Source organism: Myodes glareolus, chromosome 3 (genome assembly GCF_982192425.1).
Source record: "Myodes glareolus chromosome 3, mMyoGla1.1, whole genome shotgun sequence".
Taxonomy (NCBI): Eukaryota; Metazoa; Chordata; class Mammalia; order Rodentia; family Cricetidae; genus Myodes; species Myodes glareolus.
In genome coordinates this window covers 74613060-74634083 of record NC_142028.1, presented here as the reverse complement: position 1 = coordinate 74634083, position 21024 = coordinate 74613060, and the positions used below count along the sequence as shown (strand labels likewise).

Below are 21024 nucleotides of genomic sequence, written 5' to 3'. Positions count from 1 at the left end.
TGAGATTTTGAGCTCAGGACTCCCTAGTTTTTATTTTGAAACACAATTTGAAACAGACAAAAGTCTCTGTAAATATTCATTAAATTAATAAATGGGCAAGAAAAAAGGGAAGTAAAGATGTAACTGTGAGAAAAGAAGAAAAAGGAGCAGGCCATGATGGGAGAGATCTGGGGAGTTTGAGAAGTATGCACAGAGGACCCGGAGATGGATGCTTGATTAATTATTACATCTAGACCCACAGATGCCTGAACCACACCCACGGGCCAAATACTAGTGATCATCTTACCATTTGTAAATCCAAGCAATGTCTCACTGAGTGGCTTTTATGATGAAGTACAATAAAACCAATTACTTCAGAGACTTTGGATACTAGGAAGCTCAGTCTCCAGAAAAATTCCAAGGTGCTGTAGAGTTTGAGGGACTGAATCTCTCACTTCCTCTGAAAGTAAGCCAGCCCTGACTCCTGAAAATTTTACCCACAAAATCCTGCTTAATAAGAATAAACTCAGACATATTCACCTTTTCACATTGGGACCAGATGCTGAGGTTTTATGATCCTGCCTCCTTTCTTAAAATTTCCAGGAGAATAGGAAAAGGCCATTTCTGTTCCCAGTAGGGAGGCAAAGATTATCCCTGGATGCTCTCAACAAGAGCACTACAGGGAGACCCTTGAGAGCAGAGCAGTAAGAAACAATCCTCTGGAGGAGGAGTGCTGACCTCTTCTATACTAATTGGGGAATAAGAGCAGCTTAGAGAAGAGTTAAAACCTGGTCACCTGATGCACAATCAAGGACATAAGTTCTCATTAAGATTCCTCTTTTACGTCTGGAACCCTGAGCCCTGACACTCCATGAGACCACATTTGAGTCATAGTCCTTTTCCTTCCTCAGCTACCTTGGTGCTATCCAAGTCCTCCCTTCTGTGCTGTGTAGTATCTGAGCAAGTGACTTGTTTGAAATAACCATTTTTACACTGTGAAGATGTGTTGCTTGGGGTTGTTTTAGTAAAATGCTGACAAACCAGTATGTAGAGACGGTTTTGGAAGCAGAGAAGACGCTGGAAAGAAAAAGGGTAGAGATGTTGAGCGAAGGAAAACAAGCAAGATATACAAGAGGAGAGGTTGCAGTCATGAGGTAACTGGCAGCATACAGATGGGAAGATATGGGTTAAGTTATAAGAGCTAATTAGAAGCAAGCCTAAGCTTTGATCAAGCTTTCGTAGCTAATAATTAGTCTTCAAGTCATGATTTAGGTGTTGACTGGTGGGACACAGAAAGATTTGCAAAGTTACCCAACAACTCTGGTGCTAATGAAGAGTCAACAACAATGGTGATTGGAACATGGTTACGAGCAAAAAAAAAATATCAGCAAAAATTGTTGATATTTCAGAAGACTCATTTGTTTCCTGGCACATAATATGGAAATTCACACCGATCTGTATCTCCAGTTATAGCGGATCTAGTGCCCTCTTTTGTCCTCCCCAGGGACTAGATGTGCATGTTCTCTATGTTTCTGTATGTATATATAAATGCTGATACACAGAAACAAACGAACAGAGTCAACCATGACATTGTAACATGGAATTCACCAGTGACATCCCTATAATAATTAAATGAGAAACCCTCCAAGGGGCTCATATCTCTTAAGTGCAAATAAGAATTTGGGTCCAAATATATCAATCTTTGAGCATGTTCCCTTGAACTTGCTGTCATTCTACCTCAGTTGCATCTTCTGTTGAATTCCAATAGTCACCTCTTCCTGTTTTGACTGATTAGAAAATAATTGTGATGATGTCAGTCCCTAAAATGAGTACTGATCAATGTTCCCTGATCTTGTATCTCCATTCCTGCCCTATGTCTATGTCTTGGTTTCCTAAGGAATTCAGAATTGTCTGTGCTGTTGGTGTTATATTTAGGAGGTGGTCTCCTATGCCCATGCATTGAAGGCTACTTCTCACATTTTCTACTATCAGGTTCAGTTTGGCTGGTTTTATTTTGAAGTCTTTGATCCATTGGAACTTGAATTTTGTGCATGGGGATAGATATGAATCTATTTTCATTCTTTTACATGTTGACTTCCAGTTAAGCCAGAACCATTTGTTGTAGATCCTCCCCCCCCCATTGTATAATTTTGGCTTCTTTGTAAAATGTCAGGTGTCCATAGGTATGTGGATTAATATCTAGGTCTTTCATTCAATTCCATTGTTCAACCTGTTTTTATGCTAATACTAACCTGTTTTCATTAGTGTAGCTCTATTGTAGAGCTTTATGACAGGAATGATGATACCTCCAGAAGTTCCTTTATTGTATATGATTATTTTGACTATACTGGTTTTTTTCCCATATGATGTTTATTATTGTTCTTCTGAGGCCTGTGGAGAATTGTATTGTGATTTTGATGGGAATTGCAATGAATTTGTAGATTGCTTTTGTATGATTGCCATTTTTATTATGTTGATCCCACCTATCCAAGAGCATGGGTGATCTTTCTGTTTTCTGGTATCTTCCTTAATTTCTTTCATCAAGTATTTAAAGTTCTTGTCAAACACGTCTTTCATTTCTTTGGTTAGTATTGCCTCAAGATATTTTGTGCTATTTGTGGCTTTTATAAATAGTGATGTTTCTCTGGTTTCTTCCTCAGCTTCTTTATTATTTGTATATAGGAGAGTTACTGGTTTTTTTTTTTTAGTTTATACTGTATCCTACTGCATTAGGGAAGATGTTTATCAGATGTAGGAGTTCCATCATCTAATTCTCTGGGTTGCTTTTGTATACTATCATATCATCTGTGAATAGCGAATGTTTGCCTTCTCCCTTTCCCATTTGTATCTCCTTGATCTCCTTTTGTTGTCTTATTGCTCTAGCTAGAACGTCAAGAACTGTGTTGAATACATATGGAGAAGGTGGACAGCCTTGTCTTGTTTCTGATTTTAGTGGGATCTATTTGAATTTCTCTCCATTTAATTTGATGTTGGCCGTAGGCTTGCTGTATATTGCTTTTATTATGTTTAGATATATTATGTTTTATTATGTTTAGATATATCTCTCTGAGTCCTTTATCAAGAAGGGGCGTTGGTTTTATCAAATGCTTTTTCAGCATCTAATGAACCCATCATACAGTTTTTTTTTCTTTCAGTTCATTTATATAGTGGATTACATTGATAGATTTCCATATGTTGAACCATTCCTGCAATTCTGAAATGAAAGCAATTTGATCATTGCGACGCGCTTCCTGACCAGCAGGAATGAACGGCCACGAAAACGAGATTCCTTCCCTATCACGTCTTTATTTGGAGCACTCGGTTGAGGAAAATTGGGGGAAGGGAAGAGAGAGAAAAGACAGAGAAAGGGAGAGCAAGGGAGAGAGGAAGAGAGAGCGCAGGGACGAGAGAAAGATTAGAGAGAGCTTAGAGAGAGCTTAGAGAGAGTGCGAAAAACCCAAAGACAGCCGCTTTTCTAGGGTGAGAGGCTCGAATGCTGATTGGTTGATGCCATTCTGCTAGGGCCCAAGGCCACAGGACAGGTCAGGAAACCAAGTCTCTGAAATGCAAAACAAGGCTCCAAGCACACTGGCCTGTGTGGCAACATCAAAGGATTTGTATACCTCCAGGCTGTAGGACTGCTGGCACTATCTCACCAAGGCGACATCCTGGCGGCTCCCTACAGATCATGGTGGATGACTTTTTTTTTTTTATGTATTCTTGGGTTCGATTTGCCAGTATTTTTTTGAGTATTTTTGCATCAATGTTCATGAGGGAGATTGGTCTGTAATTCTCTTTCTTGTTTGAGTCTTTATGTGGTTTTTGTATCAGGGTAACTGTAGCCTCATATTAAGAGTTTGGCAATGTTCCTTATGTTTCTATTTTGTGGAACAATTTGAGAAGTATAAGTATTCTCTCTTCTTTGAAGTTATGATAGAATTCTTTGCTAAAACCATTGGGCACTGGACTTCTTTTTGCCAACTTATATATTTTAAAAATGTCTTAAACTCAAAATGTAGATTAAAAAATGTATTACATGTGGGGAGATGTTATGCTTTTATTTCCCCAGGAAATGAGAGGCTGTGGAATTATTCCAGGTTGATATGATTCAGGCTTGACCAAGGAAGACCTCCTGAAAATCCTGGCTACAGACATAAAGAAATAAATATAGAAAAACTACAAAACATGTGACATATATTTTATCTACTCAAACATAAAACAAATAATTATCTTTGGCTAATTTGTTACAAACATTGTCTATACTTGTATTAATGAAGATATACATACTACCTTTATAGGTTTAAATAATTTCAGAGGAAGGAGACTAGCCACCAATAAAAATAAATGGCCTAGATGATTTAGCATCTCAAAATGCCTCTGTTGCTATTTTGTCATAGTTCTGCAGTCAGAACAGCTTTCAAGCTGGTGGCTTAGATGGTCCATGCTTACATACTACTACAGCCAAGATTTAACCATCATCCTAATCCTCAATTTTCTTAATGTTCCTCTGAGATGCTATCACCTCCCCCAGACAACAGGAAGCAGTCTAGATAAAACAACACCCATATTAACCAAAAGTTTGGCTATGAATGTTATCGTTTAAAGTAGGCTGGTTACAAATTGTTATTGGTCATAGTCAGGAAAAAAGCTAAAGAATGCATTTAAATTCCAAGATCTCTTTCTAAAGGAAAAAAGGTGTCACATGTCATAGAAATGATGAGACAAAATGGTAGATTATACAATGTTGCAAGAGAGGCCACTTGTTCATCCCAACTACCTGGTTAGCTTAACCCTAAAATAATCATACAGAAACTGTATAAATGAAATCACTGCTTGATCCATTAGCTCTAACTTCTTATTGGCTAATTCTTGCATCTTAATTTAACCCATTTCTATTAATCTGTGTATCACCACATGGCAGTGGCTTCCTGGGTAAAATTCCAAGTATCTGTCTCTGGTGAATTCATGATGTCTCTCCCCCATTCTGCTTTATTCTTTCTCCCAGCATTCAGCTCTGTCTTCCCTGTTACCTAATTTCTACCCTATCAACAGACCCAAAGCAATTTCTTTATTAACCAATAAAAGCAAAACAAAGACATAAGGACCTCCTACACCATTTCCCCTTTTCTGTTTAAGCAAAAAGAAAGGCTTTAACTTTAACAGTAAAATTACACATAACAAAAACAGTTATCAAGCAAGAATTACAGTTACAATATTTATATCTACTTTATCTTTTATCATAAATATGGAAAACTATAACTATAAATTCTTCAACTTCATCAAATCTCCAGAAGGATATAATATTACCTATGTAAACCAGAAGTACATTGTAAGCAACTTCCAAAACTCTAGAATTGATAGAGACATCTCACTGCCTGGACAGTCATCCAAAGTTCTTCTGTACTGTTGGAGTATCCATCTTCAGCCTACAGGCCTATAGTATCCAGCAGACTTTTCCACGAAGCAAGAAATTTCAAAGACAGTTCCACCTATATTGGTAGTTTGTCAGTCACTTTCTTCTGTATCCTGCAGAATGTCTCTTAGACTCTTTCATGACACAGGAACCCCCAAGGATCATCTCACCTTTAGGCAAGTTCAGCGGTCATTGCTCTGTGGGTTCCACATGTCTAGTTCATCAGTTCAGGCAAGAGCAGTTTCTTCCTCAAATGACTAGCCAATTCCATGAGGAGCCATCTTCCTCTTGAAGTAACTTGGTGTTGCCAGGAGCAGATGTGTCTCATTGTCATAAAGAGTCCTAAGTTATTAAAACATTTTAAATGTCATATTCTGAAGGTCTCTGAAAGATTCAAAGAATACCTATCTAACTGAAATAGATCTCTATATAGCTAGAAAATCTAACTAACATGACTATAAGCTTGACTATTATAGATGACTATCTATTAACCTATATTCTTAATTATATTACATTTTTAAATAAACTACACAATCACAACACCTTAATCAAAATCAGAAATACAGATACATATAACAAAATTGACCTTAAATTTGTATCAATAAACTAAGATTCAAACCAATTCAACTTATTCATGTCTATATCATATTCCCCTTTAAATGTAAAAGAACATTTATAAACAATATTTGGGAATATGAGCATAGTTTCTTCTGTACTGCTTCATGATGATTAGGGTATTATTAATCAGGTCTTTTATGGTGTATCCTGTGTGCTAGGTTTATCTCAGTCAGTAGTTAGGTTAATTTATTGAGGGTGTTCACGGTGACCTTTCAGGGGGACATGGTCTATCAAACCATATTTGTCTGAAAGTATTCCATAGGTTCTCATCTTCTATGGAAACAAAAGGAAAACCTCTTTTCCAAATAACGTATCCTTCGACTCAAATTTTGAAGTCAAGATACCTTGTAAAGTCAGGCTGGATCATACTACTTTCTTTGGGCAAGAGAATATGTGAAAAGAAAACCAGGTTGCTCTTGAGAAGTTGAGTCATTGTCAGTTTGTTCATTGTTCCTTTACCTCTGATCTAGGATGCCATGTTGGTTATAAGGTTCCTCCTTCAAGATGGGTGTGAAAAGACAGAAGGTCATTCCCAATTCCTAGCTAAAAAAAAAAAAGCAAGAAATGGATGTTTGCAGCTATAATCCAGGAAGATTCCTGAGGTGTTTGGAATTATTTCTTAGTGTAACTTGTCAATCAAGAGAGTCATCTTGGTTCACAGTGGTTTGTCCTACTTACCAAGTACTATGTTGGTCACATGCACAGGACAGTTAAATCAAGATGCTATTCTTTTACCAAAGAGTGATAATCCACTCTGAGTTCTCAGGGATCCTGGTTCACTTGTCCACCCTACCGTGTGCCAAGGCCTTGAGAAATGTCCTCTTGATGTCTTTGTTCCTAAGACTGTAGACCACAGGGTTAAGCAAGGTAGTATTATAAAAGATATTGTAAAAGAGTGAGATCTGCTTGTCTCACCCAGGAGAGTAGCTGGAGTTGGGCTTCATGTAGTTGTAAGAGGCTGGACAACAGCAGAATGAGATCACAGTCAGATCTGAGGCAAAGGTAGAGAAAGCCTTGCAGTGGGCTTGGTTGGACTTGATTTTGAGAACTGTCATGGCAATATGAATGTCGAAGGTCACAATGAGGGAAATTGGAATAAGACACATGAGAACATTCAAGACCTGGTCTACCATCTCAATGAGGTGGGTATCCATGAAAGCCAGGCTATGCACTGAGGGACCTTCACAGAAGTAGTGGTTGGCTTTGTTGGACCCTCAATATGGAAGACTCATGGTGAAGAAAGTGTGTAACAAGGCAGAGAGGAAATCACAGACTGAAGTCCCAGCTGCCAACTATATGAACAGTTCCAAGTTGAGTATAACAGGATAGTTCAGTGGATAACTAATGGCTATATATCTGTCATAAGCCATGATGACAAGGAAGATGCTGTCAGTTCAGAAAGGGCACCAAACACATACATCTGCAGCCAACAGCAAGCAAAGGGGATGGTCTGAGAATGAGCAAGAAGATGCACCAATATCTGGGGTATGGTAGTGGTGACATAGCCCATATCCAACATGGTGATTATACAGAGGAAGAAGTGCATGGGACTGTGCAAGTGTGTGTCCAGGAAGATCAGCAGGATGATGAGCCCATTGTCTATGACTGAGCTCAAAGGACAGTAGATCAAAGGAACACAAGAAAAAGATTTTGTTGGTCATGGGGTCACTGGAGAAACCAAGCAGGATAAACTCAGAAACCCAGCTTTGGCTTTGTTCTGGAATCACCCACATGGTGGATGCTATAAGAGAATCACATATTTTATGAGTTTCCTGACACATTATAGCTACACAGGTATGAAAGTCTGATAGGGAAAATACATGCTGGTGAAATGGATCAAAGATTAAAAGCACTGATTGCTATTCCAGGGAATTAGATCACTCAGAATTATTATCTGTTCCTCCAGTTCCAGGCAATGTGACTCCCTCCTCTCATCTCTACATGCCAAACACATACATGGTCACAGGCATGTATGTGGGCAAAAACACATACACATAAAATAAAGAAACATAATTTTTTATTAGGAAAATAATCCCTGAGATGTGTGTTCTGAGCATAATCTTAGTTTCTGTTCATTCTTTTCAAGTTACTGAATCTCCCAATGTCTCAGTCTCTTCACCTTTCAAATGAAGCTGATGACAAAATGTCTCAGGAGAATGAGGAATATTTAAAACATTTCACATAACTCCTGGTATCTGAACATAATACCTTGTCTCACACTCTTGTTCCTTCTCTGGAAGGCAGAGACAGGGCGCCCCCAGCATAAGATGGCTAGCTACACTAGATGAAAGGATGGGCACTGGGTTCAACTGAGAGACCCTGCCTCAAGGAATAAAGTGAGAACAATTGAGGAAGAACACCATGTCAGTCTCTGACTACACACACACTTGCACACACACACACATGTACACATGCATGCACATGAACACACTCATGTGTGCACACACATACACATGTACCACAGATGTAAGCAAGTAGATGAAGAAGACAGAGTCGGTGTCAGTCAGGCATAAGCCCTCACACTTGTAGTCCTATGAGTAATAACAGAAGTTCATATGTAATGCACTGGAGACACTGTAGTCTTCCCAGGGAATGTTGATGATTGTGGGGTATGGGAGCAGGAAATTTATTTATTTCCTTTTCCTACGTCCCTATGTACCCTAATAATTAGTTCCAGGTAACTCTAAAACATCCATTACTTTCTTTATATTCAAACATGATAAATACATCTATGTGTCATTTTGGGGGAAGCAAAGATAAGATTTCCTTAAAAGAGCACTCTCCTTCAAGGGAAAACTAATGGTAATTTAGAATAAGCAAAAAGTGCTTAAATTACTTATATGAAGAATTAGAAAAGCACAAACAGCAGATGCTCCCATAGAATAGTGAACCACATTTAAAAGGCATTTCACAGACTGTTGTCCAGTAAGCACTTCAGGAGGCTGAGGTTCTCAACACCATTACTCATCTGGAAACTACAAAAGATAAGCACAGCGCCAATGCCCACTCTCCTCTTCTCAGTTTCACCTTACCACACACCTACCAGCCTGGCTACAATAACAGAACCCAGTATTGACTAGAGTAACTAGATATATGGGACAGTGAACTAAAATGATCCCTGTAAAACCACACCATTTCCATCCCGTGGTCTTCACACTATACTGTCAGACATTCTTCAGGATACAGAAAAAAGTTACTGACAAAATGTCAATATAGGTAAAACAATCTTCCAAATTCCCTTCTTCGTGGAAATGTTTGCCAGATACTAAGTCCTGTAGGCTGAAGATGGCTGCCCCAACTTTGCAGAGAAACTTTGGATGACTGTCCTGGCAGCAAGATGTCTCTGTCAATTCTAGAGTTTTTGAAGTAGCTTACAATGCACTTCCTGCTTACTTAGGTAATATCATATCTTCCTGGAGTCTGTGATGGAGTTGAAGAACAGATAGTGTTAATTATAATTTTACTTAGTTGTGACAGATGATAAATTAGATATAAACTTTAGACTCACGAAGATAAAATAGCTGTTAGGATGTTTTTTTATTTTTGTAACATATGAATATATTAAATATTATAATAATAATTCTTGCTAGATACCTATTTTATTGTATGTAATTTTACTTTGTTAAATTTAAAACCTTCCTTTTTAATTAGACAGAAAAGAGGAGATGATGTGGGATGTCCTTCTGTGTGTTTCTTTTATTGATTGAGGAATAAAGCTGTTTGGGCAAATGGCTTAGCAGAGTAAGGCCACATGGGAAATCAGAACAGAGATAGATAGAAAGAGTAGGCAGAATTAGAGAGATACCATGTAGCTGCTGAAAGACAAGGAGACAGTGGAACCTTACTGGTAGGCCACTGCCTTGTGGTTTAATTTAAGATGTAAGAGCTACTTAGGAATATGCCTAAGCTATTGACCAAATAGTGTTGTAATTAACAAAGTTTCTCTGTGATTTTTCAGATCTGGGCATCAGGGAAATGAATGAGAAGTCTACATCAACATTGGTTCTGTTCCATAAACTATCAACTTACTTCTGTCCTGACAACACCTGCTTTGCTACTTAACATATAGTGCCTCAGCCTAATACTATCAATACTATCATCCTATTCACAGTTAGCATGTTTTGTGCTGGTTTGTAGGTATGCTATTGTTTTCTGAGAACTATAGCAGGTTACATAATATACATCACTTGCTGATTTCAAAGTAGAGGAGCCAACACAAAGGATCATGGCAAAAGACCTTGTATTACATCTCTCACACAAAATACATTCTACCTTCTGTTCTCAGGTTGGACAATACTGTACTAAGCTGTTTTTAGGATCAGCAACCAGCACCCAAATCATCACACAGAGACTTTATATTAGTTCTGACTGCTTGGTTAGTTTATGCTCATTTCTGGTTAGCTTTTAACTTAATTTGTTTTTCTTTATCTTCTTTTTCCTCTGGCCTTTTTAGTTTTCTTTCCTTCTATATATCTTACATTCACTGTTTCTTGTATCAGCTAGCTGGTGGCCGATTGGCTTCTTGTCTTCAATGTGTGTGTCCCTCTTCTTCCTTTTTCTCTTTCCTCTTTTTGTCTTTCATTACTAAATCTCTCCTCCTACTTATTATTTCTGCTGGCAAACCTTACCTTTCCCACTTCTGCCTTGCTATTGGTCATTCAACATTTTATTTGACCAATCAGGTGCCTAAGGCAGGCAAGATAAAACAAATGTACTGCATCTTTACATAATTACAGGACAAACCAGTATAACACATCCTAACATCATTTAAGAAATGTAGCATAAAGAAATGCAACACACCTTTACACAGTTAAAATGATATTTTACAGAATAAACAAAAGTAGTAATCTGTACCCAATTAAAACAATATTCCACAACATCATGCTAATTGCTTTGGCCAAAAAAATTTGTGGACAGAGGAGCAGGTCACTCTTGAGAAGCTCAGTCACTGTGAGTTTGTTCATTATTCATTTTCTTCGGCTCTAGGATGATAGGCATAAGGTTTCTATTTCAGGATGGATGTGAGAGGACGAAAGGTTATTCCCAACCTACAGTTACAAACATGAGAAACAGATGAATCTATTCTGCTATATATAATCTAGTAAGATTACTGATGTATTTGTAATTATGCCTTTGTATATCAATCAAGCCAGTCACCTTGGTTTATCCCAATTACGAAGTACAATGTTAGCTCAAATGCACTGGTCAGTTACAAACAATAAAGAAATTGTCCTTTTCTTAAATAGTGAATGATATTTTCTTAAATAATAAATAGGTTCTCCTAGATCCAACCTGCCTTACTATGCCCTATCACCTTGAGAAATGCCCTCTTGATGTCTTTGTTTCTCAGACTGTAGACCACGGGGTTGAGCAAGGCTGTGAAGGCATTGTAAAAGAGTGCTATCTGCTTGTCTTGCTCAGGGGAGTAGCTGGATTTGGGCTTCAGGTAGATATAAGAGGCTGGACCATAGAACAAGGAGACCATAGTCAGGTGGGAGGCACAGGTAGAGAAAGCCTTGCATCGTCCCTGGGTGGACTTGATCTTGAGAATTGCCTTCGCAATATGAATATAGGAAGCTACAATGAGGGAAATTGGAGTAAGACCCACAAAAATATTCAAGATCTGGTCCACCATCTCAATGATGTGGGTTTGCATGCACGCCAAGCTACTCACTGAAGGACCTTCACAGAAATAGTGGTTGACTTTGTTGGGCCCACAATATGGCAGACTCATTGTGAAGTAAGTATGCAACAAAGAAAAGAGGAAACCGCAGATACAAGTACCAGCTGCCAACCATATACATATTCCCCAGTTGAGGATAACAGTATAACGAAGTGGGTGACAAATGGCCACGTATCTGTCATAAGCCATGACAACAAAAAAAGTGCCCTCGATCATACACAAAGCACTGAACACAAACATCTGGAGCCAGCAGCCAGCAAAGGAGATGGTCTGAGAATGAGCAAGAAGATGCACCAACATCTGGGGCATGGTGGTGGTGACAGAACCCATATCCAACATGGCAAGTATACAGAGGAAGAAGTACATGGGAGTGTGCAAGTGTGTGTCCAAGCAGATCAGCAGGATGATGAGTCCATTGCCCATGACTGAGCTCAGGTAGATGAGAAGGAACACAGTGAAAAGGATTCTGTTGGTCGTGGGGTCACTGAAAAAGCCAAGCAGGATAAACTCAGAAACCCAGCTTTGGTTCTGCCCTGGAATCATCCACATGGTGGAGGCTGTAAGAGAATCACATTCATTTATGTGTCACCAGATACATGCCAGCTGTAGAGACAGAAAAGGGAGATACAGCCTGGTGAGACGGCTAAAAGGTGAAGAGCACTGACTGCTGTTGAAGGGGACCAGAAAGCTCAAAGCTGTGTGATTCCAGTTCCAAGGGATCCAATTCCATTCTCTGTCCTCTACCGGCAAGACACACACACATGGTGCACAAAGAAGTATGTAGGCAAATGTCTATACACCTAAAATAAAAAATACTTTTAATTAAGAAAAGAAAGGCTAGCATGTGGGTTTCTGAGTACACTGTTCAGTTTCTGTGAATCTTCTCAAGCTGAGCCTCCCAACGCCTCTGTCTCTTCATTTATCAAATAAGGCAGATGACACTCATGTCTCAGGATTATGATGGACATCTAACTCTTCTCACAGAACTCCTCTAAATAACATGTAACACATGATATGTCATATGCAGTCTCACACTCTTATTTCAGTTCATGGAAGGCAGAGACAGAGGGCTAGCTACACTAGGTGAAATGATGGACACTGGGTTCAACTAAGAGACCCTGTCTCAGTGAAAAGGGAGAGAGCAATTGCGGAAGGATCCTGTCAGTCTCGTACCACATCACACACACACACACACACACACACACACACACACACACACACACACACGGGTACATGCAAAATAGAGATAAAAAACAGATGATTATGACAAAATAAACGCCAATCAGACACAGGCCCACACACATGTAGTCCTATGAGTAATGACAGAAGGTCATGTGTGCAGTGCACTGGAGATACTGTTGTCTTCCCAGGGAATGCTGATGGATTGTGTGCATCTGTGAGGAGATAGTTTATTTCTTCCTTTTTAACTCTTACCTCCCTCTGCATGCAAACAATCCATTCCAGGTGTACTGTGGAGTTGAGTGGTAAATCTATAGCAAACAAATTTATTATTTACTATGGTTCTTCAAGACAGGGTTTCTTAGTACAACAGCTCTGGCAGTCTTGTAACTTACTTTATAGACCAGGTAGGCCTCAAACTCAAGAGATCGGCCAACCTCTACTTCCTGAGTGCTGGGAATACAGGGGGTCAGCACCAGCATCTGACTGCAACCAAATTTTAACATTAAGTATGGTAAATATACTTATCCTCTTAGGGCAAGCAAAGGTAAGATTTCTTTAAAGGACACTTTCCTTGGCGGGGGCGGGAGGGAAGCCCTCCATAAGCGAGAATAATACAAAAACACATACTTAAAAGTTTATACAAAGACTTAGAAAAAACCAGAAACATAACAGATGCTACAATGCAGTAGGTAATCATATTTAAAGGTCACAAGGCAGCTGCTTGGTGAGCATTGATGAGGCTAAGGTTCTCAGCACCATTGCTTATCTGGGAGTTACACGAGAACAGCACACACCAATGCCCACCCTCCTCTTCACAGTCTCACATGCCCACACACCTACCAGCATGGCCACAATAACAGATATATAATATTGACAAGAGTAATTGGATCCAATTGAAGAGTAAATTAAAATGATCCTTTTAGTGTGTGTCTGGCTATGTCTACTAACACTTTACACATTTAATGCTTTCCCCAGCAGTACAAATACCAACTAAAATTCTGAAACAATATGTAAACACATAGGCACATATAAACATAGGCTCAAGGAAAGACATGTAAAGGAAATTTCCTAACACTGCTCAAAAGAGTCTGAACTTCAGCACCACTCATGCTAATCAGCAAGATAATGGTTAAGGCAGGAAATGCTCTGATGGGAGTAGAAATATGAAAGAGACTCCTAGACATCCTCAGTCTTCTCTTTCCCTATCCCCATCCCCTCTCCTGACCAGTCTACTGCTCAGAACCCTCACAGCAGTCCTTCCTTTCCCCCCAGGTCAGGAGCCCATCATCTCTCCTGGCATTTCTGTACCAGTGTCTCCATGTGCCTATGCCTCTAAATTTTCCCTTTCAATACAGTCTTATTTATTTTAATTAAATAATTGTTTTCATATAATATTCTTTGATCATAGTCTTCTGTTCCTCCAGCTTCTCCCAGATCTTCCCCACCAAACTTCAACTTCTCTTTTCTCCTACACTCTCTTTCAAGAAAAACAAACAACAAAAATTAAAAAAAAAATTACTAAAAGAAAATCAAAACAAAAAGTACTAACACAAAACAAAACCCAGATGTGGAGTCAGTTTCCCATTGGCCACTACTCCTGGCATGTGGCCTGCTCTGGAGAGTAACTGATACATACAGTGACATTCTAGTGGAGACAACCCTTGAAAATCTGTGAAAATCCTTTTCACAGCGGGTGCTGCTGCAAATGGCTTCAGTGTTAGGATCAGGAGCTTGTTCACTTCCCTTTCTCAGTGCTGGCCTTTTGCCTGCATCAACACATTCTCCAAGTTACTGTTGGCAGCAATTTTTAAAAAATTTCACATGGGTCCTATCTGGACCGATTAAGAGCTCCTGTGCCCTGTCCTTTGAAGAGGGTGCGGTGGTCCTTCCGAACCTGCTTGCTCTGTGGACACTAAGCCTCAGTACACAACTGTGTCCTCATTCCCTCTCCCTCATTCACAAATCTCCCTGAAAGCACTCCTGGTATCCCACATGCCTCTACCTCTTTCGTATTTTAAGAAATCACTTAGCTTCTTCTCATCACCATGAAGGGGGAACCACCACTGGGGCCACAGCAGGACTCAGCTAGGCCAGGAGCCTTCCTTGTTAGGCTACTACTTCCTGTCCTAACCCAAGTAGGATATATCCTGCATTTTGAGTAGCTTCTATATTCCAGCCATAGTTACCCTAACTTTTGTTCAACATCACAATTCACTGAAGGAAGTATTCTTACCTATATGTTATACCTGAACACCCAAGGCCTGGGGAAAGCAGTTCATTTAAGATTACAGGACATGGGGGAAATGGGTGTTTGGGTGTTGTGATTTCAGGGCATGTCTCTTAGTGATCTTCTCTGTTTCTGGCACACAGGCTCTAAAGGGGGAGGTAAAGAAGGCAAAGTCTTCACATTGTCCATCTAGCTGAACTTATGGAGACTGAGCACAGATCAGAATCCTCCTAGAATGGAGTTGGATGGCTATCCACAGACTAGCTCTCCTGATGAGATTTTTCCTTACATCTGAATATGGGAAGCCCTGGAATATACTGAATGTAGAAGGATCCAGGAAAAGAGGAATTGAGGTATGATTTCTGTGGCATGGGGCCTGCTCTGGAGAGTAACTCATACGTACAGTGACATTCTAGTGGAGACAACTGGTTTTCCTTTCATAGCAGGTATCAACTGCAAACTGATTCAGTTTTAGGTGCAGGAGCTTGTTCAGTTCCCTTTCTCAGTTCTGGCCCTTTGTCTGCATCAACATGTTCTCCATGGGACTGTTACAGCAATTTTTCAGAAATTTCACATTTGTCCTATCTGGACCAATTAAGAGCTCCCATTTCCTGTTCTTTGAGGAGGGTGCAGAGGTCATTCCTAACCTGCTCGCTCTGTGGACATTAAGTCTCTGTACACAACTGTCTCCATCTTTTCTCCCTCATTCACAAATCTCTATGAAAGCATTCCTGGTAACCCACATGCTTCTGCCCCTTTCATATGTTAAGAAATTGCCTAGCTTCTTATCATCACCACGAAGGGGGAACCTCCATCTGCACTGTGTTGCCCACACTGGGGTCATAGCAGGACTCAGCTAGGCTGATATGTTACCACTTCTTATCCTAACCCAAGTAGGATACATTCTGCATTTCTTATTCATTGACCGGTTACAATCTGAGGAATCCTAGAGGGGCCTGACTTCAATTTTGATACCAAACAACATGGTCAAATCTTTCTTTTCCTGTTAACCAAGACCCCATACAACTAAGAAAAAATATTTCTGATAGAGTATTGCTGCATGGGTGATTTCCTAACCTTTTTTTTTTAAAAAAAAATTAAACTAACATTTTTTGAGTAGTTTGTATATTCCAGCCATAGTTCCCCTAATTTTTGCTCAACATCACAATTCACTGAAGGACTTACCTATATGTTATACCTGAACACCCAAGGCCTGGAGAGAGGTTCAAGATTACAGGGCATGGGGTAAATAGGTGTTGGGGTGCTGTGATGTCAGAGCCTGACTCTTAGTCACCTTCTCTGCTTAAGGTACACAGTCTCTGAAGAGGGAGGTGAAGAAGGCAAAGTCTTCACATTGTCCATCTAGCTGAACTTATGGAGACTGAGCACAGATCAGAATCCTCCTAGAATGGAGTTGGATGGCTATCCACAGACTAGCTCTCCTGATGAGATTTTTCCTTACATCTGAATATGGGAAGCCCTGGAATATACTGAATGTAGAAGGATCCAGGAAAAGAGGAATTGAGGTATGATTTCTGTGGCATGGGGACACTATGTAGTTATCCACAGTGTTCTGGCTTTCCAGCCCAGTGTTCACTGACTTTGCTTACAGTGACACACCAGGAGTACATCACAAACAAACACATCAGAATTACTTCCAAGCCAGACAAAACTAAACAGCGCAGCCAACACCTAGGAAACTAGCATCTGGAAGGCTGAGGATAAGGAGTTCAAAGATATACTCAACTATATTTGAGTTTGATGCCAAGCTAGGGTACAGCAGAATCACAGCTCCTCCCAAATGTAAAAGCAAAATAAAATCGTGATTTCTCTGCCCAAAAAGTGCATCAAACTGTGAGTCTGTGTGTGGGAAGGCTCCTTCAAAGACACTGACCACCACTACTCTGTAATGGATATGGCTTTCTGCTTCACTTGAGATTTTTGAGCTCAAGATTTCATAGTTGCTGTTTTAAACATAATTTGAAACAGCCAAACTCTCTGTAAATATTTATTAAATTTATAAAGAGAAAAAAGGAAGTAAAGACATAACAGTGAGAAAAAGAAGAAAAAAGATCAGGCAATGATGGGAGAGGTCTGGGGAGTTTGAGATGTGTGCACAGATGACCTGGAGATGGATGCTTGGCTAATTATCATCTCTAGACCCACAGTTGCCTGAATCCCACCCACAGGCCTAATACCAGTGACCATCTTACCACTTGTAAATCCGAAGGATGTCTCACTGAGTGACTCTTATGAGGAAGTCTCATAAAGCCAATTAGTTCAGAGAGTTGGGATAATAGGAAGCTCAATCTCCAGAAAAATTCCGAGGTGCTGTAGAATTTGAGGGACTAAATCTCTTACTTCCTCTGCAAGTAGGCCAGCTCTGGCTCTTGAAAATTTACTCATAATATCCTGCTTAACAAAGGCAAACTCAGCCATCTTCACTTCTTCCCAGTGGAATCAGATGCTGAGGTTTTATGACCCTGCCTCCTCTCTGAGTCTCCCTAGTAGAACAGGAGAAGAGCCATTTCTATTCCCAGTAGGGATGCAAAGATAATTCCTGAAGGCTGTTAACAAAAGCACTAAAGTGAGACCTTTGGGAGCAGAGCAATAGAAAACAACCCACTGGAGGTGCAGTGGTGACCTGTTCCCTTTCTAGACTAACTGGAGAATAAGATCAATTTAGGGAAGAAGAGCTGGAACATGGTCACCTAATACACAGGTCAAAGACTTAAATTCTCCTTCTGATTCCTTTTTTATGGTCCAAACCTGAGCCCTGACAGCCAATGAGACCATGTTTGAGTCACAGTCCTCTTGCTTCCTCAACTACCTTGGTGCAATCAAAGTCCATGACAATGGAGTGAGAAAAGTCTCTGAGAGTTTTTAGCTCTTGGATGAAAATAAGAATTTGGTTCCAAATATTCAAGCTCTGAGCATGTTCCCCCGAACTTGCTGTTATTCGGCCTCAGTTGCATCTTCTGTTGAATTCCAACAGTGATCTCTTCGCTTCTTGACTGATTAGAAAGTAAATGTGATGATGTCAGCCCACACAATGAGTCCTGGTCAATGTTCCCTGACCTTGTATCTCCATTCCTGCCTTCTGCCTGTGTCTAGGTTTTCTAAGGATTCAGAAGGAGAAGACTGGATGGTAAACTTTTCCTGGCTAGAGTGATTGATTGATAATAGGTTAGAATTCCTGTGAGCTGCTCCTTAAACACATCCAATAATAAAGGCTAACTATGAAATGACAAATAAGTTGCACTGGAAACTACGAGTGCTTATGAATGTGTTCATCTCTTTAGTGCCTGAGTAAACAGAATGCTCGAGGTGAGAGTTGGTGTCATAGCATTAAGGAAGTGAAGGCAACAAAATCTCTGAACTCTTTGCATCCCGATGAGCAACTCCATTTTCCTGTGCTCTGTGTTCTAGCAGCTGTGTAGTGTGATGTCTTTGCTGGATAAACACTATAATGACATGTAATCTCAACTGCTGTTCAGTGGCATGTGCACAGATAAGTGAGTAGTGACACAGAAGACTTGAACAATTTGACAAAGGTCACCCAACTTGTGAATAGTAGAACCAACTCCAGGACCTGGCCACTTGCCCCTTGCATAAAGTTGAACCTGTCATGCTTCTCATATGCTTAATGTGAGAGTTCAAGCTAATGGCTCTAACTCTGCTCTAACCAAAATGTTCCTGCTGCTCAGAGCTGGGTCTACTCCACAGGGGTCATGGCATCACCCCAGAAATCAGCATGAAAAAAAGTCAAACTCTAGAGATTTCATTCTGTACCAGAAGGACCCAAAGGCCTAAAGTAGAAGATGGTAAACTTGGAGAAAGGAGAAGGCAGCAGATCCACAGCTCTCACAAGCAGGGACTCCTTAATTGGCCCCCAGATGACAATGCCTCATTAATGGACCATGTGAGAATGGGCTCATTGGTGAGCTAAGTACTTCCATAAGTATTATGGAAGATTGGTTTTGTATTTGGAGAAGGAAGTGAGGATGACCATGACAAACAGTGACAGGATGGACAGGGAAAGGAGCACACAGGTGTCTGCACAGAATGCCATCCCGCCCACTTAATTCTTCACATCCTTTCCTCTCGAGGACACCTTTGATGGGGATCCAGATAGACAGAAACATCTTACCATTCTTATCCATCTCTAAGAAGGCTGCCCACATATGAGTGAATACATACCGTGTTCCTCTTTTTGGGTCTGGCTTACCTCACTCAGTAAAGCGTTTTCTATTTCCATCCATTTGCATGCAAAATTCAAGATGTCATTGTTTTTTACCGCTGAGTAAAACTCTAATGTGTATATGTTCCACACCTTTTTTAACCATTCTTCTATTGAGGGGCACCTAGGCTGTTTCCAGGTTCTGGCTATTACAAATAGTGCTGCTATGAACATAGTAGAACAAATGCTTTTGTAGTATGTTAGGGAATCTTTAGGGTATATTCCCAAGAGTGGAATTGCTGGGTCCTGAGGGAGGTTGACTCCCAGTTTCCTGAGAAACCGCCACACTGATTTCCACAGTGGCTGCACAAGTTTGCATTCCCACCAACAATGGATGAGTGTTCCCCTCTCTCCACATCCTCTCCAGCATAGGCTATCATTGGTATTTTGAGTTTTGCTATTCTGACAGGTGTAAGATGGTATCTAAAAGTGGTTTTGATTTGCATTTCCCTGATCGCTAAGGAGGTTGAGCATGACCTTAAGTGTCTTCTGGCCATTCGAAGTTCATCTGTTGTGAATTCTCTGTTAAGTTCAGTACCCCATTTTTTAATTGGGTTAATTAGAGTTTTAGTGCCTAGTTTCTTGAGTTCTTTGTATATTTTGGAGATCAGACCTTTGTCTGATGAGGGGTTGGTGAAGATCTTCTCCCAGTCAGAAGGCAGCCTTTTTGTCCTACTGACAGTGTCCTTTGCTTTACAGAAGCTTCTCAGTTTCAATAGATCCCATTTATTCATTGTTTCTCTTATTGTCTGTGCTGCTGGGGTCCTACTTAGGAAGAGGCCTCCTGTGCCTATATCTTGTAGACTACTTCCCACTTTCTCTTCTATCAGGTTCAAAGTGGACGGATTAATGTTGATGGATTCTAACCATAATTAAAGGTCTTTGAGCCTATTATTCGTGATCCTAGAGAAGCTAAATAAGATGAACCTGATGAAGATTATTTAGCTATCCACCAGGAGGTAGGAAATAGACAAGAGTCTCAGGTAACCTCGGGTGCAAGGGGGGGTGGGAGGGTTGATGGAAGGGGAGAGGGTTAGAGAGAAGGGAGTAGGGGAGGAATGGGGAAAGCTCGGTGGCCTGGGATGGGGGGGGGAGGGAGGAAGGATGAATATGGGATCAGGGAAGAATATATTTCAACTAAGGGAGTCATTTTAGGGTTTACAGGAGACTTGATTATATATGGGATCCCAGGTCCAAGGAGAGATCCCCCAGATTGTTCTCTGGACAGAGGAGAGGGTGCCTGAATCGGCCGTGGCCCATAACCATACTGATGTATATTTTGCTTATCACCATAGATCCTTCATCTGGCGAAGGACGGCGATACAGTCGGAGACCCACAATGGAGCACCGGACTGAGCCCCCCGAGGTCCAAATGAGGAGCAGAAGGAGGAAGAACATGAAAAACGAAATCAGTACTGCGAGGGATGCTATCACCCACTGATACAAGGAAACGGATCTAATGAGAGTTTACCAAGGCCAGTTGGACTGGGACTGAACGAGGACGTGATCTAACCAGATTCTCGGAATTTGGCCGGATTCTCTGAATGTGGCTGGCCCGAAGTCTTTCTGAAAAGCCATTGACTATGATACTGGGACCTGTTTCCTCTGCATATACTGGATTTTGGGGATCCAGTCTGTTTGGATACTCACCTTCCTGGACCTGGAGGGAGGGTGGAGGAACT

General features: G+C 40.5%; 1 protein-coding gene and 1 pseudogene across 1 annotated transcript; both read right to left on the bottom strand.

The window, feature by feature from the left end:
* Positions 1-6786: 6786 nt before the first annotated feature.
* LOC125410757 (olfactory receptor 2D2-like) lies at positions 6787-7743 on the bottom strand (annotated as a pseudogene).
* A 3548-nt stretch (positions 7744-11291) lies between these two features.
* Positions 11292-12242, bottom strand: LOC125410812 (olfactory receptor 2A12-like). Its single transcript, XM_048450556.3, has one exon. The coding sequence runs from the start codon at positions 12240-12242 to the stop codon at positions 11292-11294; it is 951 nt and encodes a 316-aa protein (XP_048306513.3).
* Between the last annotated feature and the right edge of the window lie 8782 nt (positions 12243-21024).